The sequence below is a fragment of the Pleurodeles waltl genome, chromosome 6 (genome assembly GCF_031143425.1).
Source record: "Pleurodeles waltl isolate 20211129_DDA chromosome 6, aPleWal1.hap1.20221129, whole genome shotgun sequence".
NCBI classification, from domain to species: Eukaryota; Metazoa; Chordata; class Amphibia; order Caudata; family Salamandridae; genus Pleurodeles; species Pleurodeles waltl.
Window position 1 is genome coordinate 826,766,184 of NC_090445.1, and position 17,881 is coordinate 826,784,064.

The 17,881-nt window shown below is 42.3% G+C and overlaps 1 protein-coding gene across 2 annotated transcripts in view; it reads right to left on the reverse strand.

Annotated features, from left to right (window-relative positions):
- The window catches only part of AS3MT (arsenite methyltransferase), a 383,350-nt gene that overhangs the window by 248,884 nt on the left and 116,585 nt on the right, over positions 1–17,881 (reverse strand). For both annotated transcript variants that reach the window (XM_069239493.1, XM_069239492.1), the window contains exon 7: positions 9,116–9,197. In XM_069239493.1, coding sequence (XP_069095594.1) covers positions 9,116–9,197 — 82 coding nt within the window. The remainder of the gene's footprint in view (positions 1–9,115; positions 9,198–17,881) is intronic.

Genomic DNA, 17,881 nt, shown 5'->3' on the forward strand with positions numbered 1-17,881 from the left:
TTAAAATGAATGTTTGGTGCATGCGTGTATGTTTGAATGTTATGAGTGTTAATGGATGTGCGTGCGTGCGTGAAAGAATGAGTGTGTGTGATGTTTTAAAATGAATGTTTGGTGCGTGCGTGCATGTTTGAATGGTATGAGTGTTGTTAATGGATGTACGTGCGTGTCTGTGTGTGAAAGAATGAGTGTGGGGGTGTGTGGGGGTGTGTGTGTGCTTCACCTCCCGCCCCCTCCCTCCTAAAGCTGCCGGCCACCACTGTATAGGGGTTTTCTGAGGCGTAAGGCAAGGTTGTGCTTTCGCCCCAGTTTTATTTATTTGAAATATTAATAATTGACACCCTTTTTTTAAAGAACCAAACCCTATATGTCGCAAGAATTACCAGCTCTCTACTGCCCTCACTCCTATATGCGGTTGATGCTCCTAATGGCATGAACTCCTAGAGCGTTGCACCTTTTAATCTTTGGGTTTGTTAAAGTTATAGCTGACTTAGACTTACAAGCACTTCTTAATAAGTCTTTTATTATGGCTTGCAGTCAGCGGAAATATCGCCTCTCTGCTGTCTGTGGCAGTTGGTAGTAGCAGCCTGAAATCTACCAGTACCTTCCCTTCTTTAGAAGTCATTTTCGCTGATACTGGTTCTCGGGCGCCGCACAGTTTCATTAACTAAGACTACTAGTGGCTTGTTTAGTTTACTGCAGCCGAGAGGCGGCGGTGCACTCATTCCCTTATTAGAAATGGCAGTGCCTACCTGCAGTGATCTATGGAGCAGGGGAGTGGGGGATCCAGAACTGTGCCACAATTCAAAATGAAGAGAATAGGTTCTGTAGGAGGATTCCCTCCATTTCCGCTCCCTATTTGATTTGTCATAGGGAAGTGAGCATTCTATACATTGAAGACTATATTAGAATTCGCCCTCCATTGCTGTGGCTGTCAGTATGGTAAATCGTAGGAGCTGGTTTCTCAAGAGAAATCATTAGGGATTTTCTTAACTGTGATAAAGGAATTGAGATTTCTTGGCTATCCAGGTAAAACTGAGCTTGTGTAAGGCAGGCTGATCCCGAATGCAATCACTGTATTAATAAAAAACAGCTGCAGCTGGCTCTGCTAAATTTGGTGAAGTCTGAAAGGTTGATTAATGAGAGGAAGAAGCCCGGTATGGAAGCTTACATGGATTTTATAACAGTCTCCCGGCCGTGTATGAGTGGAGCCATGAGCCGATGGGAGCAGGGGCTGCTGTTTCTCCACAGGGCCGGCACGGTTAACTATTTGTTATGCTTCCCACTCGGCTATAATGCCGACCTAGATTCCAGACCTTGCCCCTGTGATGAAAGGTCAGGACAACCTATAGCACACTTTACATTTTGCTGTGATTACTACTCCATGTACTCTAGGGCTTTTTTGATTCCTTTACTAAAGAGACGTGATATTAGAAATTTTAGGGCCACATTGCATGCTCCTTTACAGTTCGTTGATGAAGAGGTGATTGCTCATGTTGGGGCATTTATATGTGCTACGGTGCATGCACACTATTCAATGAACATTGATTAATTTGAAAGGATTCAATTTATAAGGAACTGATTGGTACGTGCATGTTCTTTTAGACTTGGGTTTCTGTTTTAATTATTGACACTATTGTATTTTAACAACTCTTATGCTTTTAACGTGTGTTTGTATGTATTTTTATTGATATTTTCGATTTCTGAATAAAGTTATATAAAGTAAAAGTAAAAAGGATGCAATATTTTTGCAGGTCAATATTTTAACAACAATATTGTCCTTAGACTTTCTTGAACAACTTCATTATGTCCCTCATTTTCCTCTCCTTATTACCCCAAGCCTAACCTTGGGTGGTAACCTTATGTAAACATGTTGAAAAAACTTAAGAAGCTAAAATAACTTGTATAGAACTAATCTCTTGAGCTAACCACTGTACGCTGTGGGCTATCCACTCCTCCAATGACTCTGTCTTACCACAAGGTAAACATCATTAATGTCACAATGTTTTCACTTGTCCATTATTTCAGCCCTTATCTGTTCTCCACGTTAAATCACCCTGATTTAGATCCTTCTTCTTGCTTTAACTTTGGGTTGAGTCTCTCAGACAACTCAAACACAGGCTCAGCATTCTAGCACATGATCGGATAGTAGAGGTGGCGTACAGCTTCCTAGACCAATGGCCAGCCTGTACCTACACAGTGGTAATGTAAGCGCAATAGGTATATTGTTTTGGAATGGAGAACATGGGCTACACTGCAAAGCATCCCGATGCTGTAAAGCACCACCAAATCAATTGGCAAAGGCAGCAGGTCCCAAAGGCAAGACCAATGCTTGTTTATTTCAGAAAGCCATATTCTTAGGGACTCCTTCTCCCATCATAATCCTTCTTCAACATTCCTATTTCCATCACTAATCTATCATCTCCTCTTCTTTCCTATGCCTTACTGTGAATGTCTCTGGAGATTTCCAAGAGCTAATATCATGGCCGTCCCAAATGATGGTCTTACTGGCTTTCTCATTACACCAACCAACCCATTCTGTTTTTTGTTTCATCATGCTCTGTTATTTTTCACAGTTGAACCTTTCAAAAACACCAGTATTCTTTTCTTGGTGATTCAGGTTCTGTGTTAACAAGATTTCTTTTTACTAAACTCAACTAGTCTACTTTGTATCTTGAGCTGGTATCTCCAAGCTTTCTCATTATCCTATGGTTGGTGTCCCTGAAGGCTCTTGTCTTGGTCCACTTCTTTTTCGCATTTTGCACTACATCACTCACTACCATCGTTTTCTCATTTGGCCTTCACTGTCTCTTCATTACTGACATGCATTTCTTTTCCATCACCTCTCACTAGCTCCCCTATAATTTATCAGTGTCTTTCTACAGTTCTTTCTCATATGAATAATTACTCTCTTCATTTCATTTCTAATACATGTTGCCTAACCTGTAGACACTTGTTCATAGCCTGTAGTGCTTTAGGTTCACACGGTCCTGCCACTGCTATGATGTAGCAACAGTGATAACAGAAGTCTCCGACAGCCTGTCAAAGCAGCGCTGCAGACTAGTGAGCACAGCCACTGGAGTTGAGGGAAAGAAAGTACGGAGAGTGGACGGAGTGGGAGGAAGGAGGCCTGGTATTTATGGGACAGGCAGGAGAGGCCATGCTATGTATGGCTCGTCAACTGACTCCTCTGCGTATCATTTTAAAACCGAGGCAAATGATTTTGGGGGCCACACAACATAAAATTATAGATGGGTAAAAAGTGAATTTTGTGGATGTCTCATCTTGGGGTTCGCAGAGGCAAATGGTGTGGGTGGGTAACACATAGCATAAAAATATAGATGGGAAACAGTGAATAACACACGTGTTTTTCAACTTGGAGATCTGAGTGACATGGCACTCGTTGTCTATTTGATGTCACTCAGAACCTGGAGTTGGAAAACATCCACATTATTATTTTTTACCAATGTATAATTCTATATGTAATGTGTATTACAGGAGTTTGTATGTGTGCTTTTGTGCAGAATATTTTAGTGTTAACCAGAGTTGAAGATTCATGTGATGTCTTCATTGAATGCTGGAGATGGGAGTTGCCAGAAGCCTTTCTCAGGCTTATTGTTTGTTGCCTCCACTAACAGAGGCAACACAACATAGGCTGATGAGGCTAAGCACAAGCATTGGCTACTACATAAAGGTACATAAATTTGTTTGACTAGCTGCACACTGCTTTCAATTTGCCCAACATCCACTCCTACTAAAAGTGAAATTAGGATGCCTAAAGTTAGGAGCAAGAAACAGCTAGCCGCAAAAGTAACAAAACAGAATCAAGGATACTGGATGAGGCATCAAGGATGTTGAGTGAGGCTGCAAAGACTGTAAGTCACCAGAAATAAAGCACACCATGACAAAGTCCACAGACCTGGCTTTAGTAGAAGATAGGCAGAGTATGAATATGTGGAATAAAGCAGTTTTGTTTTGTGTTTCTTTGATTATAACTGTTTCACTTTCTCATTTCACCTCTGCCTAGGTCTTCTAATCTAGTAGAAAAACAGGATATCTCTGCAGAAGTCATTTGTTGTAAATATTTAGAGTTTTTTGATTATCTTATTACTGTGGTTGGTCAATGACTGATCTACCCAAAATATGTACTCCCACACAGAATATTTACTTTAATCATGTTGCAAATGATCACCTTCCTCGTGGTATTCCCCCAAATCTTTAACTTCTGTTGCTGAACCAGTTTTTGGTGGCCACAGGCCTATGTGCATTTGACCCCTGCTAAACAGCAGTAAAGTGCATGTGTCCTTCCCCTCAAACTTGTTAAAATTAGTATATTCCTGATTGGCACATTTAATTTGCCTCTAAGTCCCTGATATATGATACTACCTGTGTCTGTGGCCTACAAATTAAACGCAACTAGTGGGCATTATGCCACCAGCTAGTAAAACAGGTCTCCAGGCCTACCATTGCAGTCTTGGGTATGCAGTTTGAAACTGCCATTTCAACCTGGTAAAATACATGTTTTGACAGGATTAAACCTTCCTTTTTAATACAAATAGATCACGCCTTAGGTAGGCTGTAAATGCATATAGGACAGGATGCATGGTATTTAACAAGTGAGATATGTAAATTTAGGGGTATATTTAAGAAAAGAAAACTGCCATTTAGCACCCCCATAGGTCACCAGAGGTGCGGCGTATTTAAAATACGGCACACCATGGCGCAGGGTAGGGGGCCAGAGTGTCATTTTTTGACACTATAGATGTACTCTGCAGGAGTAGCGCCAAACTTTTGGTGCTACTCCTGCAGAGTACGTCGGGGTCGATTGTATTCAATGGCATGCCCCCTTTAAACGCCTGCTCTGAGCAGGTGTTAAAAGTACCGAAAAAAATGAAGCAAGAAAATCTGTTAGGTTTCCTTGCATCATTTCCCGGCCCCCCTAACAGAGGAACGCCCTCTTTGCATACCTTATGCCTCACAAGGGCAAAATGCAGCGCAAAGGGTTACAAAGTGGCGCAATACATGCATTTTGCCACTTTGTGAATATGGCGCAACCTTTTTGGCTGACCCTAATGTGGCCTTAGAATGGCGCTAGGGGCTCTTAAATAGGCCCCTTAATGTTTTACATGTCCTAGCAGTGAAAAACCCTCAAAGCTTTTTTTCACTGTGGAAAGGCTGGCTCTACCACAGGTTAACATTGGTTTACACTATTACTGTTGTGGGTAGGGGGACTCCTTCCTAGACAGGTTGGCCTGGGGTTATACACAGCCCCTTCTTAAGCTTCAAAGGATGCCTACCTTGTTACTGGCAGATGAACCCCACAACTAGGCCTGCCTCCCTTTTGAAGCTTGATTCATGCTCTCTCCAAAACCACAGGGAGAGTGGGAGGAGAGGAACTGAGCATAACTGCTTTAGAGGGTGGACAAAGGCTTGCCCTCCACCCATGGCCAACACTGGGCATAAAAGTGGACCCCGCAGACCTCTTCTCAGAACAACGCTGGACCTGTAAAGAATCAGAAAAATAACTGCCCTGCTGCCTGAAAAAACCTTAAGGAAGATTGGACCTGCTTGCCCGGATGCCAGAACCCCATAAGTGACTCCAACCGTCAGTTGGCTGACCTCTTGTTTGAGCTACAGGGACACAAAAAGCTTCCAGAAGCATCTTTCAGAGTAGGTGCCCAGGTGAGTGTCCAAATGACCAGTTTCAAATGGACCTGCCCTGCGCTTTAATGCTGAACTTTGCTGAAGGAAGTCTTAGCCCCTTAGTGGCGCCTCTAGACCTTGGGCCCTTGGATGGTGTTAGAGAGCACTCCTCCTGTTCCCAAACAGGAGGAAGTGTGCCTTTTTCCCAACTTTCTGCCTTGAAAACTGACAGAGACTGGGGACATCGCTGAAGTCGCAGCCATCGAACTGCTGGTCAGTCTCAGCTTGCTGATTTTCCCAGCTGAAGACCACCAGAATTCTAGAAAAGTTTTTAAGTCCCAATGCAGAGGGCTTCAACGGGACCGATGCTGAGCAGCAGCTGATCAACGCTGAGGCCTCCCTGAGCCCCACTTCAGATCCAGTTTGCAGCATGACCTGCTAATGACTTGGTGACAACCACTTTTTCTTCAGAAAGTAAACTTTCCACTTGGGACGAACCTGGTCCCTGTGTCCAACCTGCGCTCCACCATGGTCAACCTTAACTTTTCACTCTGACCCAGTCTAACGTGACCAGATACTCACGGTTAGCGCTTCAAAAATTCCTATCTCTGCTTCTACTTATAGGATTTGTTTTGTTTTTGTGCCATTTCATTTATTAAAATATTCTCTATTTTTCTAAATTGATTTGGAAGGTTTTCTTGTTCTGCGTTTTTACTATATTACTGTTTATTTAAGTACTGCATAAATACTTTACACATTGCCTCTAAGTAAAGTCTGGCTGCTTTGTGCCATGATACCAGTGGGTTATTTATTGACTTTTGTGGGTCTCTCTGACAAAGACTGTATTATTATTTGAAGAGGGTTCCTATTCCTTCAACTAATACTCTAATTTGTTTTATAAATCATAAAATGTTTCATATCTTTGTAAATATTACATCAAGTATTGTGGATAGTGTGATGATAAATCATTAATAGGACATGCCTTCACATTTACTTTACTTCATTTTTGCCATGTCTGAGAACAGCTGTGTTTCAGAGTGTGTCTGTGAAATGTTTTATTTAATTTTTCCTGCTTGTTCTCAGCGATATTTACCTGTTGTATGGCTAAAGAACAATCTTTCAAAGTGGCTGAGGTAGGCAAAGAACACACTGAGTAACCAAGGGTGAAATTAAAGCCAATATACAGGGCCTCTGAGGCATGTTTAGGCATGAAAGGAGTAAAACAAAATACATTTATGTGTTCTTTTGTGCAGCCACATTATATGTTTCTATCACATCTCTCTTAAAACATATTGCAATATATCCGGTGCTATCCTTCATTGTCATATTTTGATACCTTTATATTGCAGCATTCACTTAAGTTCTCACTGCACTGAATTCCCAGATAGCTCTAGGATTAGGTAAACTGTGGTGGTTTTGTGCCCTTTGGATGTGGGATTGAAAGTATTTTGGTAGATTAGTATCTAGATGATGCAGTGCATCTTTATTGCTCAATACTGCTATGATGTTGTGCTTTTTGCTGCATTAGCACTCTTGGGCTGGAGTGTGATGGCCTAGTGCTGCTATGAGACAGTTATGTGTAATGGGTTAGTATCCTAAGAATACAGTGCGATGGATATGTGGTGCCAATATGCAGTGCCATCTAGTGAGACAGATGGCAGGTTTGTCTTAGTAGGGTACAGACAGCTTGGTAAGTAGTGTCCCTTAGATACAGTCTACTAAAGTGTGTGAGTTTCTTTAGTCAAACTTACTAAACTGTGCAGGCGCTGTCTGTTATGGGGAATACTGTGGCTTACCAAGAAGAGGGGCTTGCCGCCTGCCCACTGCTTCCCAGTGGTTGGCTTTTCTTATCATTCCATTTGCCTACTCCTTATTTGTTTCCCAGCATTTCAATCTTGAGTTGTCCCTCCAATTGAGCACTGCCTCTTTTCAATCTCTTTGGTAGGCATCGCTGCTTCGACTGCTTGCTTCTTGGGCACCATTTTTTGGTCAAGCATGCAAGTTCTCTGACGTGGTGTAATCTATCTGTGGGCTTTTCACCATGCCCACTGCACGGCAATCACTATCACTCGTTCATGAGCTTGCTTTTCAAAAATCCTTTGTTATCATTGGCAAATGCTTTGCCTCTTTGGGGCGCTTTGGTTACCGCCTTGGCCATCGACCCTGTTACATGGATAATTGCACGTTTGTTGATATCTTTGACTGTGAGAGAACTTCTTTTTCCTTTTGCATCTCTCCTTCTTGCTCATGGCGCTTTGAATCGTCTTGCTTATGTCAACTGTTATACTTTTCATTTTCACTTTATGTGGCAAGAAAAGTCCAGTTAGGAATTTGCAACGCTAATAGCTCTAACTTGAGCAAATGCAAGACCCATTACATTGCAAATGCTTGTTTTCTTTTGTGTGAAAGACTCCATTAGATTGTATGTGTTTTCGAGCAGTCTCCCTCGTGTACACCTCCTCCCCTGCACTCCGTTTTGCTCTATGTTGCCTGACTGCTTATCCCTGGCCTAACCCGCGTGCTTCTCCTCGTTGTTCACCCGCCCATGCCTCCATGTTGCTTTTACAACCCCTCCAGCCCTCTCCCACTGTTGCTTTTGCGACCCCCTCTATGTTGCTTCAACATCACCACCGCACACTCCTGTGTTAGTTTGCTACCCACCGCAACATATTGCTCCACTGTTCCTATACCCTTTCCTGTATTGCTTTTGCTCCCCCCAGCACTCCCCGTGTTGCTTCGTCATTCATCCCTCAACCTCCCATGCTGCTTTGCCTGAATCCCACTCTCCTTATTGGCAAATAAATTTAAATAGGCACCTTTGCACATGCATAATTCGAAGAGTGAGCGATAAAGCAATACTCAGCCATAGAATGAACATGAGTCTAAACCTCAAAACAACTCTCACTTTAGGAGAATTACACATCCTCAGAGACCTTTATTGTGTGTGCTTCATGTTGGCAGCCAGCGCTAGATTCATATTTAGCCAGAAAACAATACGGATCAATACCCTCTTTTGTGACTTTTACGTATACCATTGCGTAAAATACTCTGAGTTGAACATGGACTAGACTATTGGGAGTTTTAAAGATGTCTTAAGCGAGAGCTGCGAGACTTGTAACTTGCATTCGAAGGTCAAAAGGAACATGTTTCTGTGAATAATCCCTACACCTTGAGTTCACTGTGGCTTAGAGAGCAAAGGACTCAGAAGGACTTGTGGCAATTGAGGCACTTAGTGCCTGATGGAATAAGAATTTAAAACAGCCGGATTCAAAGCAAAGTAATGGTACATAGGAAATGAGAACGTTTAGAACTCTGAAACATAACTTATAATTCTGTGGCTATTTCCTAAAACTACAAAAAACATTCCAGGCTCTGAATGCCTAAACAGCTAGCGCACAGATCTGAATGCACATTGCATTTTATTGGTAGTGTCTGGCACTATAAATTACCAAAGAAACATGCTGTAGGTACATACCCCAGAGGACTTTGTGTTTCCTGATTTCATCCGACATTTCAAGGTTAGCGTAGACATCACTGAAATACACCTCCCCGCCATCCTAAAACCAAGCAACACTTAGTCAAAACATCTGGCTGGCGCAGAGTCGCACCGATAAGAGAGACCATGGGGGAGAAAGAAACAGGCATTGTTCAACAATGTTCAGACCATAATGTCTCAGAAAGAAAGACGCGCAGGGTGTTCTATTAATTATACCCTCTTCACACTAGCATGGAACCTAAAACAGATGGACCGCAGATACTTATTAGCACAGAAATCCCATCAACAGGGCACCTCTAAAAGCAACACTTTGGAGAAAATGAACATTTTCGGTATTATTTCTTGCGAATAACATGTAATATGAGCCACAGAGCAGAAGGGGGTGGGGGAGGTGGTTGCTGGTTTGACCTCATGATCTTGTGTACGGACCTCAAAGCAGCAGGGTCTGGTTTGGGGGAAGGCGGTTCTCCCAAAAAAGACCGATGCGTCTGGATTGACCCTTCCAGCCATGGTGACACTAGCAGTCACCCTAAGCAGGATGGTTGCTCTGGCACAGTTCAAGCAGAGTGGCCGCACTCATGGGGGAGACAGCTGTTTCTAGAGGTGCATATTCTAATGATGTATTACGGGGACAGTCTAAATCTTAGAAAGAAAAGGCTTCTTAGAGTATTATTACGAATGTGTCGCTAATTACGGATATGTGCAGTAACTCCTGCTGCTGCACATATCAGAATTTGTTTTTATCACATCCAGTATATAGCAGTTGCAATTAAAAATGCACTCGTCTTTACATTTTGGCAGGTTAAGCCTATATCGTGATATGTTATAGGGGTTAAATATTGCAGCTGACAACGGGCACCTGTAATCAGGGCCTAACTAGCTTTATAAGTCTCGATAGACAGACCAGAATCAAATATCGCGTCTAGCAATAAGTCGGGGTGTAGTAGAGATTTAGGTCTGTATAGGATAATGTTTGAAGTTCATTTCACACAAGAAAGAGTAGGTCATTGGTGCTGTTTAAGCAGGCTTCATAGCTTCAGACGTGCTCTGTGGGTGCTCACGTTAAAGCAGTTTTGAGTTCCGGAGGCAAAAGTTGCTGCTGGCTGCAACAGCAGGATAAGCACCTCTTGGATCAGGTTTCCCCCAGTGAATTCTCCCTTATGGATTACTGGAGCAAACTGCTCTTAAGCAGGTGAGGGTTAGGAGATGGAATCCATAATGTGCATCACAGACTTAGGCCCTCATTACGAGGCTGACGGTCATCAGACCACTGTGGCGGTCTTACCGCCACATTACAAGTTGTGGGGTTTGGCAGAAGCCAAACCTCCACAAAGCCGCCTGGTCCGCCGGTGCGGTTGCACCGACCCGGCCGGCGGTGAGCACCTCCAGCCCGGCGGCAGGCCTCAGCCTGCTGGCCGGATTACAAGGCTACAGACTGCCAGTCCTTCCGAGGCAGTCACCCCGCCACGAAAACCCTGGCAGTAACACACTCGGCGACAGGAATCCCCATTCCTGTCACCGGCATGCACACACGTCACCACAACTCCATGCACCCCCCCACCTGTCCACACACTTACAAGCCCCCCATCCCTCCACACACTTCCAAACACCCCCCCAACCATACACATCCATCCAAACACCCGCACTCACACTGACATACACACATGCCCACTCACACATACCCACCCGCCCTCCACAAACATTCACACCTCCCTCCCCCTCCACCGCATTCATACACTCACCCGCTCTCCCCGTTCACTCACACAAATACATGCACACACACACCCACAAACACCCCCACATCCCCCATCCACAATCATTCACACCCCCACCCCATCTACACACGCATACATTTACACACTCCCCCTCTGCATATGCACACATGCACCCCCACTCACTCTCAGACTTACACACATGCACCCACATTCGCACACATACACGCACACACCACACACACAACACTTCCCCCACTTTTGGACGATCACTTACCTTCTCCGTCGAGGAGGTTGTCTGGATGGGGATGAGTCCTGGCGGTTTTGCACCGCCAGCACCACCACGCCACCCAGACTCAGCCAAGACGGATTAGGGCTCGTAATACGGCGGACGGAGTCTTGCTGCTGTGGTGGTGCTGGCGATGCAACTGCCTCTTCGGAGTCAGGGTTCCGTCCATAAATGGGCGTAAGTCCTCCAATGACTCTTAAGATGGCGATCAGCTGACCGCCAGCAGTGGCGGTCTTACAAAAAGACCGCTGAAGCTGTAATAAAGGCCTTAGATTCTCCCAGTCGTTGCTGGCAGTGAGTTATTCTGAAGTGAAGAGAATGATCTGTGTGGGAGCAGAGGTTGTTAGAGTTCGTAGTAAGTGAGATCCCTGGATGGAAGCACCAGTCTAATTTTGCTGCTTCTCAGTCTCAGAGTGAGTCAGCTGTAGAAGGTTTCTCTTCTGTCCTTACCTTACCTGGACTCAACTAGTTGCCCTTGGTCGCACCCGTAGTGCTTTCTGAATTTCCAGAATGTTGCAGAGCACCTGTCCTAGCACCACTGTGGTTGGTACTGACATGCAGCCCCTTCTGTGTGATAGGAACAGCCCACAGAGGCAACAACTTAGGATTTCTTAGAGTGCTTCTGCTGGTCTTCATAAAAGGCATTTCTGAATTAGCTGACAAACCATCCCATTTGAAGACTAGAAGGGCCGGACGACCAGGGCTTAAAGGCATTTGGTCTCAAATTAAACTGGTTCTTCCATCTCGCACAAAAGCATGAAGTTTGCCCCTGGTGCTTGCAGTAAGTTAGCTGTCAAACAGTCCTGTTCCTGAAGAAATATTCAGTCTTGCAGGGTATCATGCCAAGTAAGAAGCTCTTCTATGGAAGAGGGATTAGTGCCCAAAAGATGTTGAGTCTTGTGGCTTAAAGTTTCCCAATGTAGAAGAAAATGAAAAGCCTTCATTGATGGACTTACCGGCTCATAAATTGACCAGCAGGGATTCCGCCTGTGCTAGGAGAACGAAGGACAACATCTATCCTCTTTAAAAATAGGGCCCATTGTGTCTGCCTAGTGACAGTAGAGTTCGGCTTCCCTTTAAAGTTTTACTGTGATGGGGAAAATGTGGCAGCACCATGTAATAAAAATATGAAACAGCACACTTCTTTCACAAATAATTTTTGGAGACTCCTCAAATGCAGTTACATTCTGTATCCGTAATCAATACATATAAATGTTCATGGTCACCAGTCAATATAAAATGGCAAGTTTAATTTGGTGAGCGGATGCAAGTAACATGGCCAGAAGGCCTTTACCTCATCCCTTTGCAGGGAACAGCAGACTTGGCCATGGCAGGGCGGCACAGGCTGCAGCTTCCTGCTGCCATCATTAACTGTGTGGGGCGCAAGGTGGCAATCCCTCTTACATTAGCCCTGAACAGCAGTGCCTGCTCAAGCCCCAAAGCCGCTAAGCACTGTTGGTGCAGTGCGTAAGATGCTACTGAATGTATTCAGCTGCTCTAGGGCACCTGTCGTCTGTGACAAGTCATGATATTTTTATAGCTCAATGCTATCCAGACAGCAAGGGTGCACTGTACATTAACGTCAGAAGTGGAGGAGAGGCATATTAGACGCAGCACTAAATGTGTACATCAGTTGCAAAATTACACACTACACTTTTGCATGTATAATTTCAGACAAAAGGAGATTAAATGAATTGTCCATAATCATAGCATTTTCAGAACGGCGTCTCAACCATGATTCGAGTACAGATCCCCAGGTTATAAGGCCACACTATAAGTACTAGACATCATCTTCTCGCCTTTTTTTAAATTCTTTTAATAGGTTGACAATCTAATCTTTATTTCGGGCAGATGACTGCTCATCTGTCAACAATGCTTGGTTTTGATAGACTCTACCTCAGATTTAGTAAAAGTCTAAGACAACAGGCTCATTTTGCTGATGCCATTATTAACAGATGGTGTCATAACTCACTGAAATTTTGCATTGTGCTGAAAATTGTTTAAAAACTAGTTGTGCTAATATTCACATGTAGTGCCATATGTACAAAGCATTTTTATGGTAACAAACACTCTGTTTCAGAGTTTGTAACTCCTAAAATGAAATTAGGACCCCATACCAATTCAGTATTTGGAAGAGGTGTATTGTAGGCGTCCCTTCCAAATACTGACTTAGAATGAGATGCATCAATATTACGCAACCAAAATATGATCGCAAAACACTGGGAAATGTACAGTCTCCTTAGTTGGGATGGTGGTCCCGCCACAAATAAGGAAGAGCTACCCTTAGGAAACTTTCCCTTTTTAAGTACAAAAACAATTTTGTTGGAAATTTGGCTGTGGTTTAGGACCACTGGCAACTGTCAAACTGACATTTTTTTTTAAAGGCAGAGCCGTTTCCTTTATTTAAAAGAGATTAAAGACATGATGGTCTGCTGACCCTAGAAGGTCATCATCCCTGTGATGGTCACCAATTGGAGTAAGTTGTAATTAATGAGGCAGGTTTGACTACAACCAAACTCTGAATCATAATTTTACAAACCAACTATTAAGCAATAAGTCATTTAATAAAAATCTATATAGACTGCAAAAATACTGGTCGCAAATTAGGACCAGTTTTTTGCTACCTGTATTTAGAACAACTGGCCCTTACTTATGTATTTATTTGTCCGTTTGCAAGCTACCTTTGGTTATGTGTTTTAATCAAATATATTTTAATCCAGGCATAACATCTGATTAGTATGAGGTCAGTAGCCCTAGAGGTCATTCGATGTAATAAATTAAGTGTATTACAGAGCAGCTTCAGTTGCCACAGAGTTCACCTGCATATGATAAAACTATACCAGAAAACATCAGCTTGTGAATGGCATACAGCAGATTAATAACGGCTGATATGGATTATTTGTATATCTCAACTAAATCTTTTCTAACTCATCCATTTGGCTAAAGTGGGATGATTGTCAGCAAATATTAAAATCAGGACTCCTACTACACATAGAGGTATTCACACACAGATTGATCAAATATAATTGTTGTTCACTGACGAAAGGTGTAAATAAGACTCGGGCTAAGACCCAGCGATGCTTTACAAACAAACATAGGGCCGTGAATTACAGCCTGCGGAGCTTTCAGTATTAGTTTCTCACTCATCCACTCCTGCATACAGTAAGTCGTAGAATGCCATACTCCTTTCCTGCTGCTCTCAGGACCAAGAGTGAAATGTACTTGGTTGAGTTATTCTTTTCACCCATTTGTATATTCAAACCTTTATTGCCATTTTACAGTCATTTGGATGCTTAATACTCCTAGTACCACATTAAGGATGTCATTCAGGGTGGGAACCCACACAGCCGTGTTTCACTTAAGCAGACAAAGAGGTATAAAGTTTGGTCCAGGAGCTTTATCTGCCCTCCCATTACTCGCTGCACCACAGTTAGTGTACATGGTATAGTCTACAAAGAGCCTCAGCTTCCCTTTTTGTTTTGGACCCTCAAGTGTTTGCTCAATCTTTCACTAATCAAGGTTTAGAAAATTGATTCATTTGGTAGTAGTAAACATTTACTAAAAAGGAAGTTTGTATTGTATGCCATACAAATCTTTTATTAGAGCTGTAACACACAGAGACATATCAGTGATAACGAGGCTGCTTGGGTTAAACCACTGCTTCATATATTGATGGCTTTAGAGTATGTGATCCAGAAAAGGTGACCTGTTGGAGTTCTGTGCACTTTTTAGCATGCATAGACAGTGAACCACCAAGTACAGAACTATGCTGCTAAGCGTTTTATAGTTTGCAATGTTTGGGAAGTGAATGGTGGTATTACCCTACACAGGGGTTCTCATTCTGGCTCCCTTGAACTAATTAAATGCTGAACTGGCCCGGCAACGATTTGAACCAGTGGCCTGCAGGATACTCATGGGCACATGAGCACTTCATTCACATGGCTGAGTAACGTCAGTGGCAGAACACTTAAAAAGGTTCCGCACAAGCTGAAATTCGAGGTTGAATCTGTAGTAGAGCAGCTCTATAAAACTGCCAAGAGTGACACTTGGTGGGGGATTGCAATGACAATTGTTGGTTACAGTGAAAAAGCTAAGAAAGTCTAATGTCTCAAATTAATCTTAGCACCCTGACATACCACTGTAAAAAAATGTTATTCAGAGATTTTCATTTTTGATTTGTGTTTTTGGATCATTAGAGAAGTATTTTAGTTTGGGTAGACATTGCTGATCCGGGCCGAATTTTTCTGGGTGACATTTTTTAAAATGGCAGATGTGTTGCACCAATGATGTAATATTTCAGGAAGCATGAGACCTATATCTTCATTTTGGTGTTAAAACATAGGTTTTGGGGGTAAAGTAGTCTTACAGAGAGAAAATAACTCCTCAGAGCAACCCTTCCGCCATTTTCCAAAATGGCGGCTATAACAGAGGAAGAAGAGGCATATATAGAAATGAAACAATAATGGTTTTTACTCCTTTTATGCATACACCAAACAATGCTTATTATCTGAATTTGAAAAAATTATGTTTATCACTCCTGTTTTAGACACATTTTTGATAGTTCACTTTATTTGTTTCAGCAATCACTCATGGTACATTTGGAGAATGTTGAACATTTGAGAAGAGCATACCTACAGGGACATCCTTTTGTAACACAGGTTTTGTAAGTACATGTAAGTGTAAGTTCTGTGGATAGAGGCTTTGGAAATTTCTTATGTTTTAGCACCCCACTAATATCTTCCCAACCAAATTCACACAAATCTGTCTCTACATATGCATGCTCCAAAACATTTACACATCTTTTGATCAAGTAGAGCGCTCTATTAATTTGTTCGTGCACAGAATATGACGGCAATTAAAGGTCACTTAGTGGGACTGATCTCTAGAACTTAATATACTGAAGATCGTCAAATGTGTGACAGTAGTCAAAGCTCGTTTTCGACATACACACAAGGTATTTTTCTACGTCTTTAAAGTCACATTCTTCTTCTGTCTCTACAAATCCTTTTAGAAACTTCACAGATTCAGCAGTTAAAGCTCTGTATTTTGTTCCAATTTTGCCTTTATTGTCATCACCTGTAAGAATATGTGCCTTGATTAGAACACTGGGCATCTCTGGATCAAGTTTCTTGTACAGAATATGAAGCAGGTTTAAGTGTCTTTTTTCGCCCGTTCCATAACGTATACAATACTCTGACAATCCTTGACTTATGACCACTGCAAGAAATCTAATTATCACAATAGTAACATCTGTGTCATTTGACAGTACAATGACTCTGTTGGAACCATTTTGAACAGCCCGCTCAACATGTGGCACAACACGAAGGACAGTTTCCTCCAATTTGCTATTAAGTTCATGAACAATATGGCCCATACCTTTTGAATATCCCTCTGCAGGCACCAACTCCTCATTGACAATCATTCCACTTGCAATAACCGGAAGTTCAGAGTTCACTGAAGCACCAGCAATGTTTTGGTGAGTTAATGTTTCCAAGTTCGTCTTGTTCGATGTTGATGACCAGAATTTATCAAGTTTCACAGGTATGGGTGTCGAATTTTTGATGCAGGCAAGGTCAGTTGTTCCACTTGTAGACATTTGTAGACATTCGTCTGATTCACTCACAATCTTTGATAGACAGTTCAAGATAACTGTCAAAGACAATGTGCAGATCTTTCAAGGTGCACACTAACTTTAGTATCGTAGAACAGTGTGAAAGATCTCTTCGAAGTTTTGCATGGATGAAATCTTGACCATTCGCAATTGTGACATTTAGTCCACAACATCAGCAGTTTTCAATGAGGGTACCTTTTTGAATTGAAATTCTTCAGGTAAGAGTTTTTTTTCGCAATCTTGTACAAGTTTGTGCTTCGCTAGTTTGGCTGCAGTGTCATGCAACATAATGTCCTTGTAAATTCAACCCTTTTTTTTGCTACATCCATCTCTCTATGTGCTTGCGAAAGTTGTGTTTTTCTAACCTGTTTTGTAGTGACTGGTTGTACAAAACTCTTACTATAGCAATTAAAGAGTGGAAGTTTAGCTTTAGTGATTATATCAAACATCTTTTTCTCTTTCAATACAAATCTCTCCTGCTTTAGTTTTGCATTTAGTTTTAATCAATGTTCCAGGACATCTAGTAGACATATCTTTATGTCGTTATCCACATATTGTTTGGTCACAAAGTTGTGTAGTTGCACAGGCTCAGTCACTTCAAAGGGGTTTCCTTGCTGCTGCATGAAATGAAGAAGGCTGTCAACATGTTTATTAAAACGTTCCCCTCTCTTTTCCACAAGTTTGTGGTGAGGAATAGTTTTACAATGGTCCATTCATTTTGAATCTGTAATCTCTCTGAAAACATTGCAAATAGAAAGGACTTCATGGTAAACATTGAGCAACATATTCTCTTTTACGTGTCTGACCAGCAATTCCCCTGGAGCTTTTCTGTGATCTCTAGATCGTCTGTTCCAGTTTCATATCAGGAGCCACAGCATTAAAACTTCCCTATCTGTCTTTCACCACAAAACGTTTTTGGATTAATTTTCTGTAGAGGTATTGTTTTTCCACCTCTAGCTTCTCCACTCTTTCCAAATACCAGGGCCCATATCTCAGGTAGTTAATGCAATCAAATTCATGAAACACAGTAATCAGTGACTCCACAGTCTTCACATGCAGTTCCCAATCACCTTTCCAATCAGCAAGTACCAAAAGTTTTACCTGAGCTATGACGTGTAAAACATTTCCCCAGT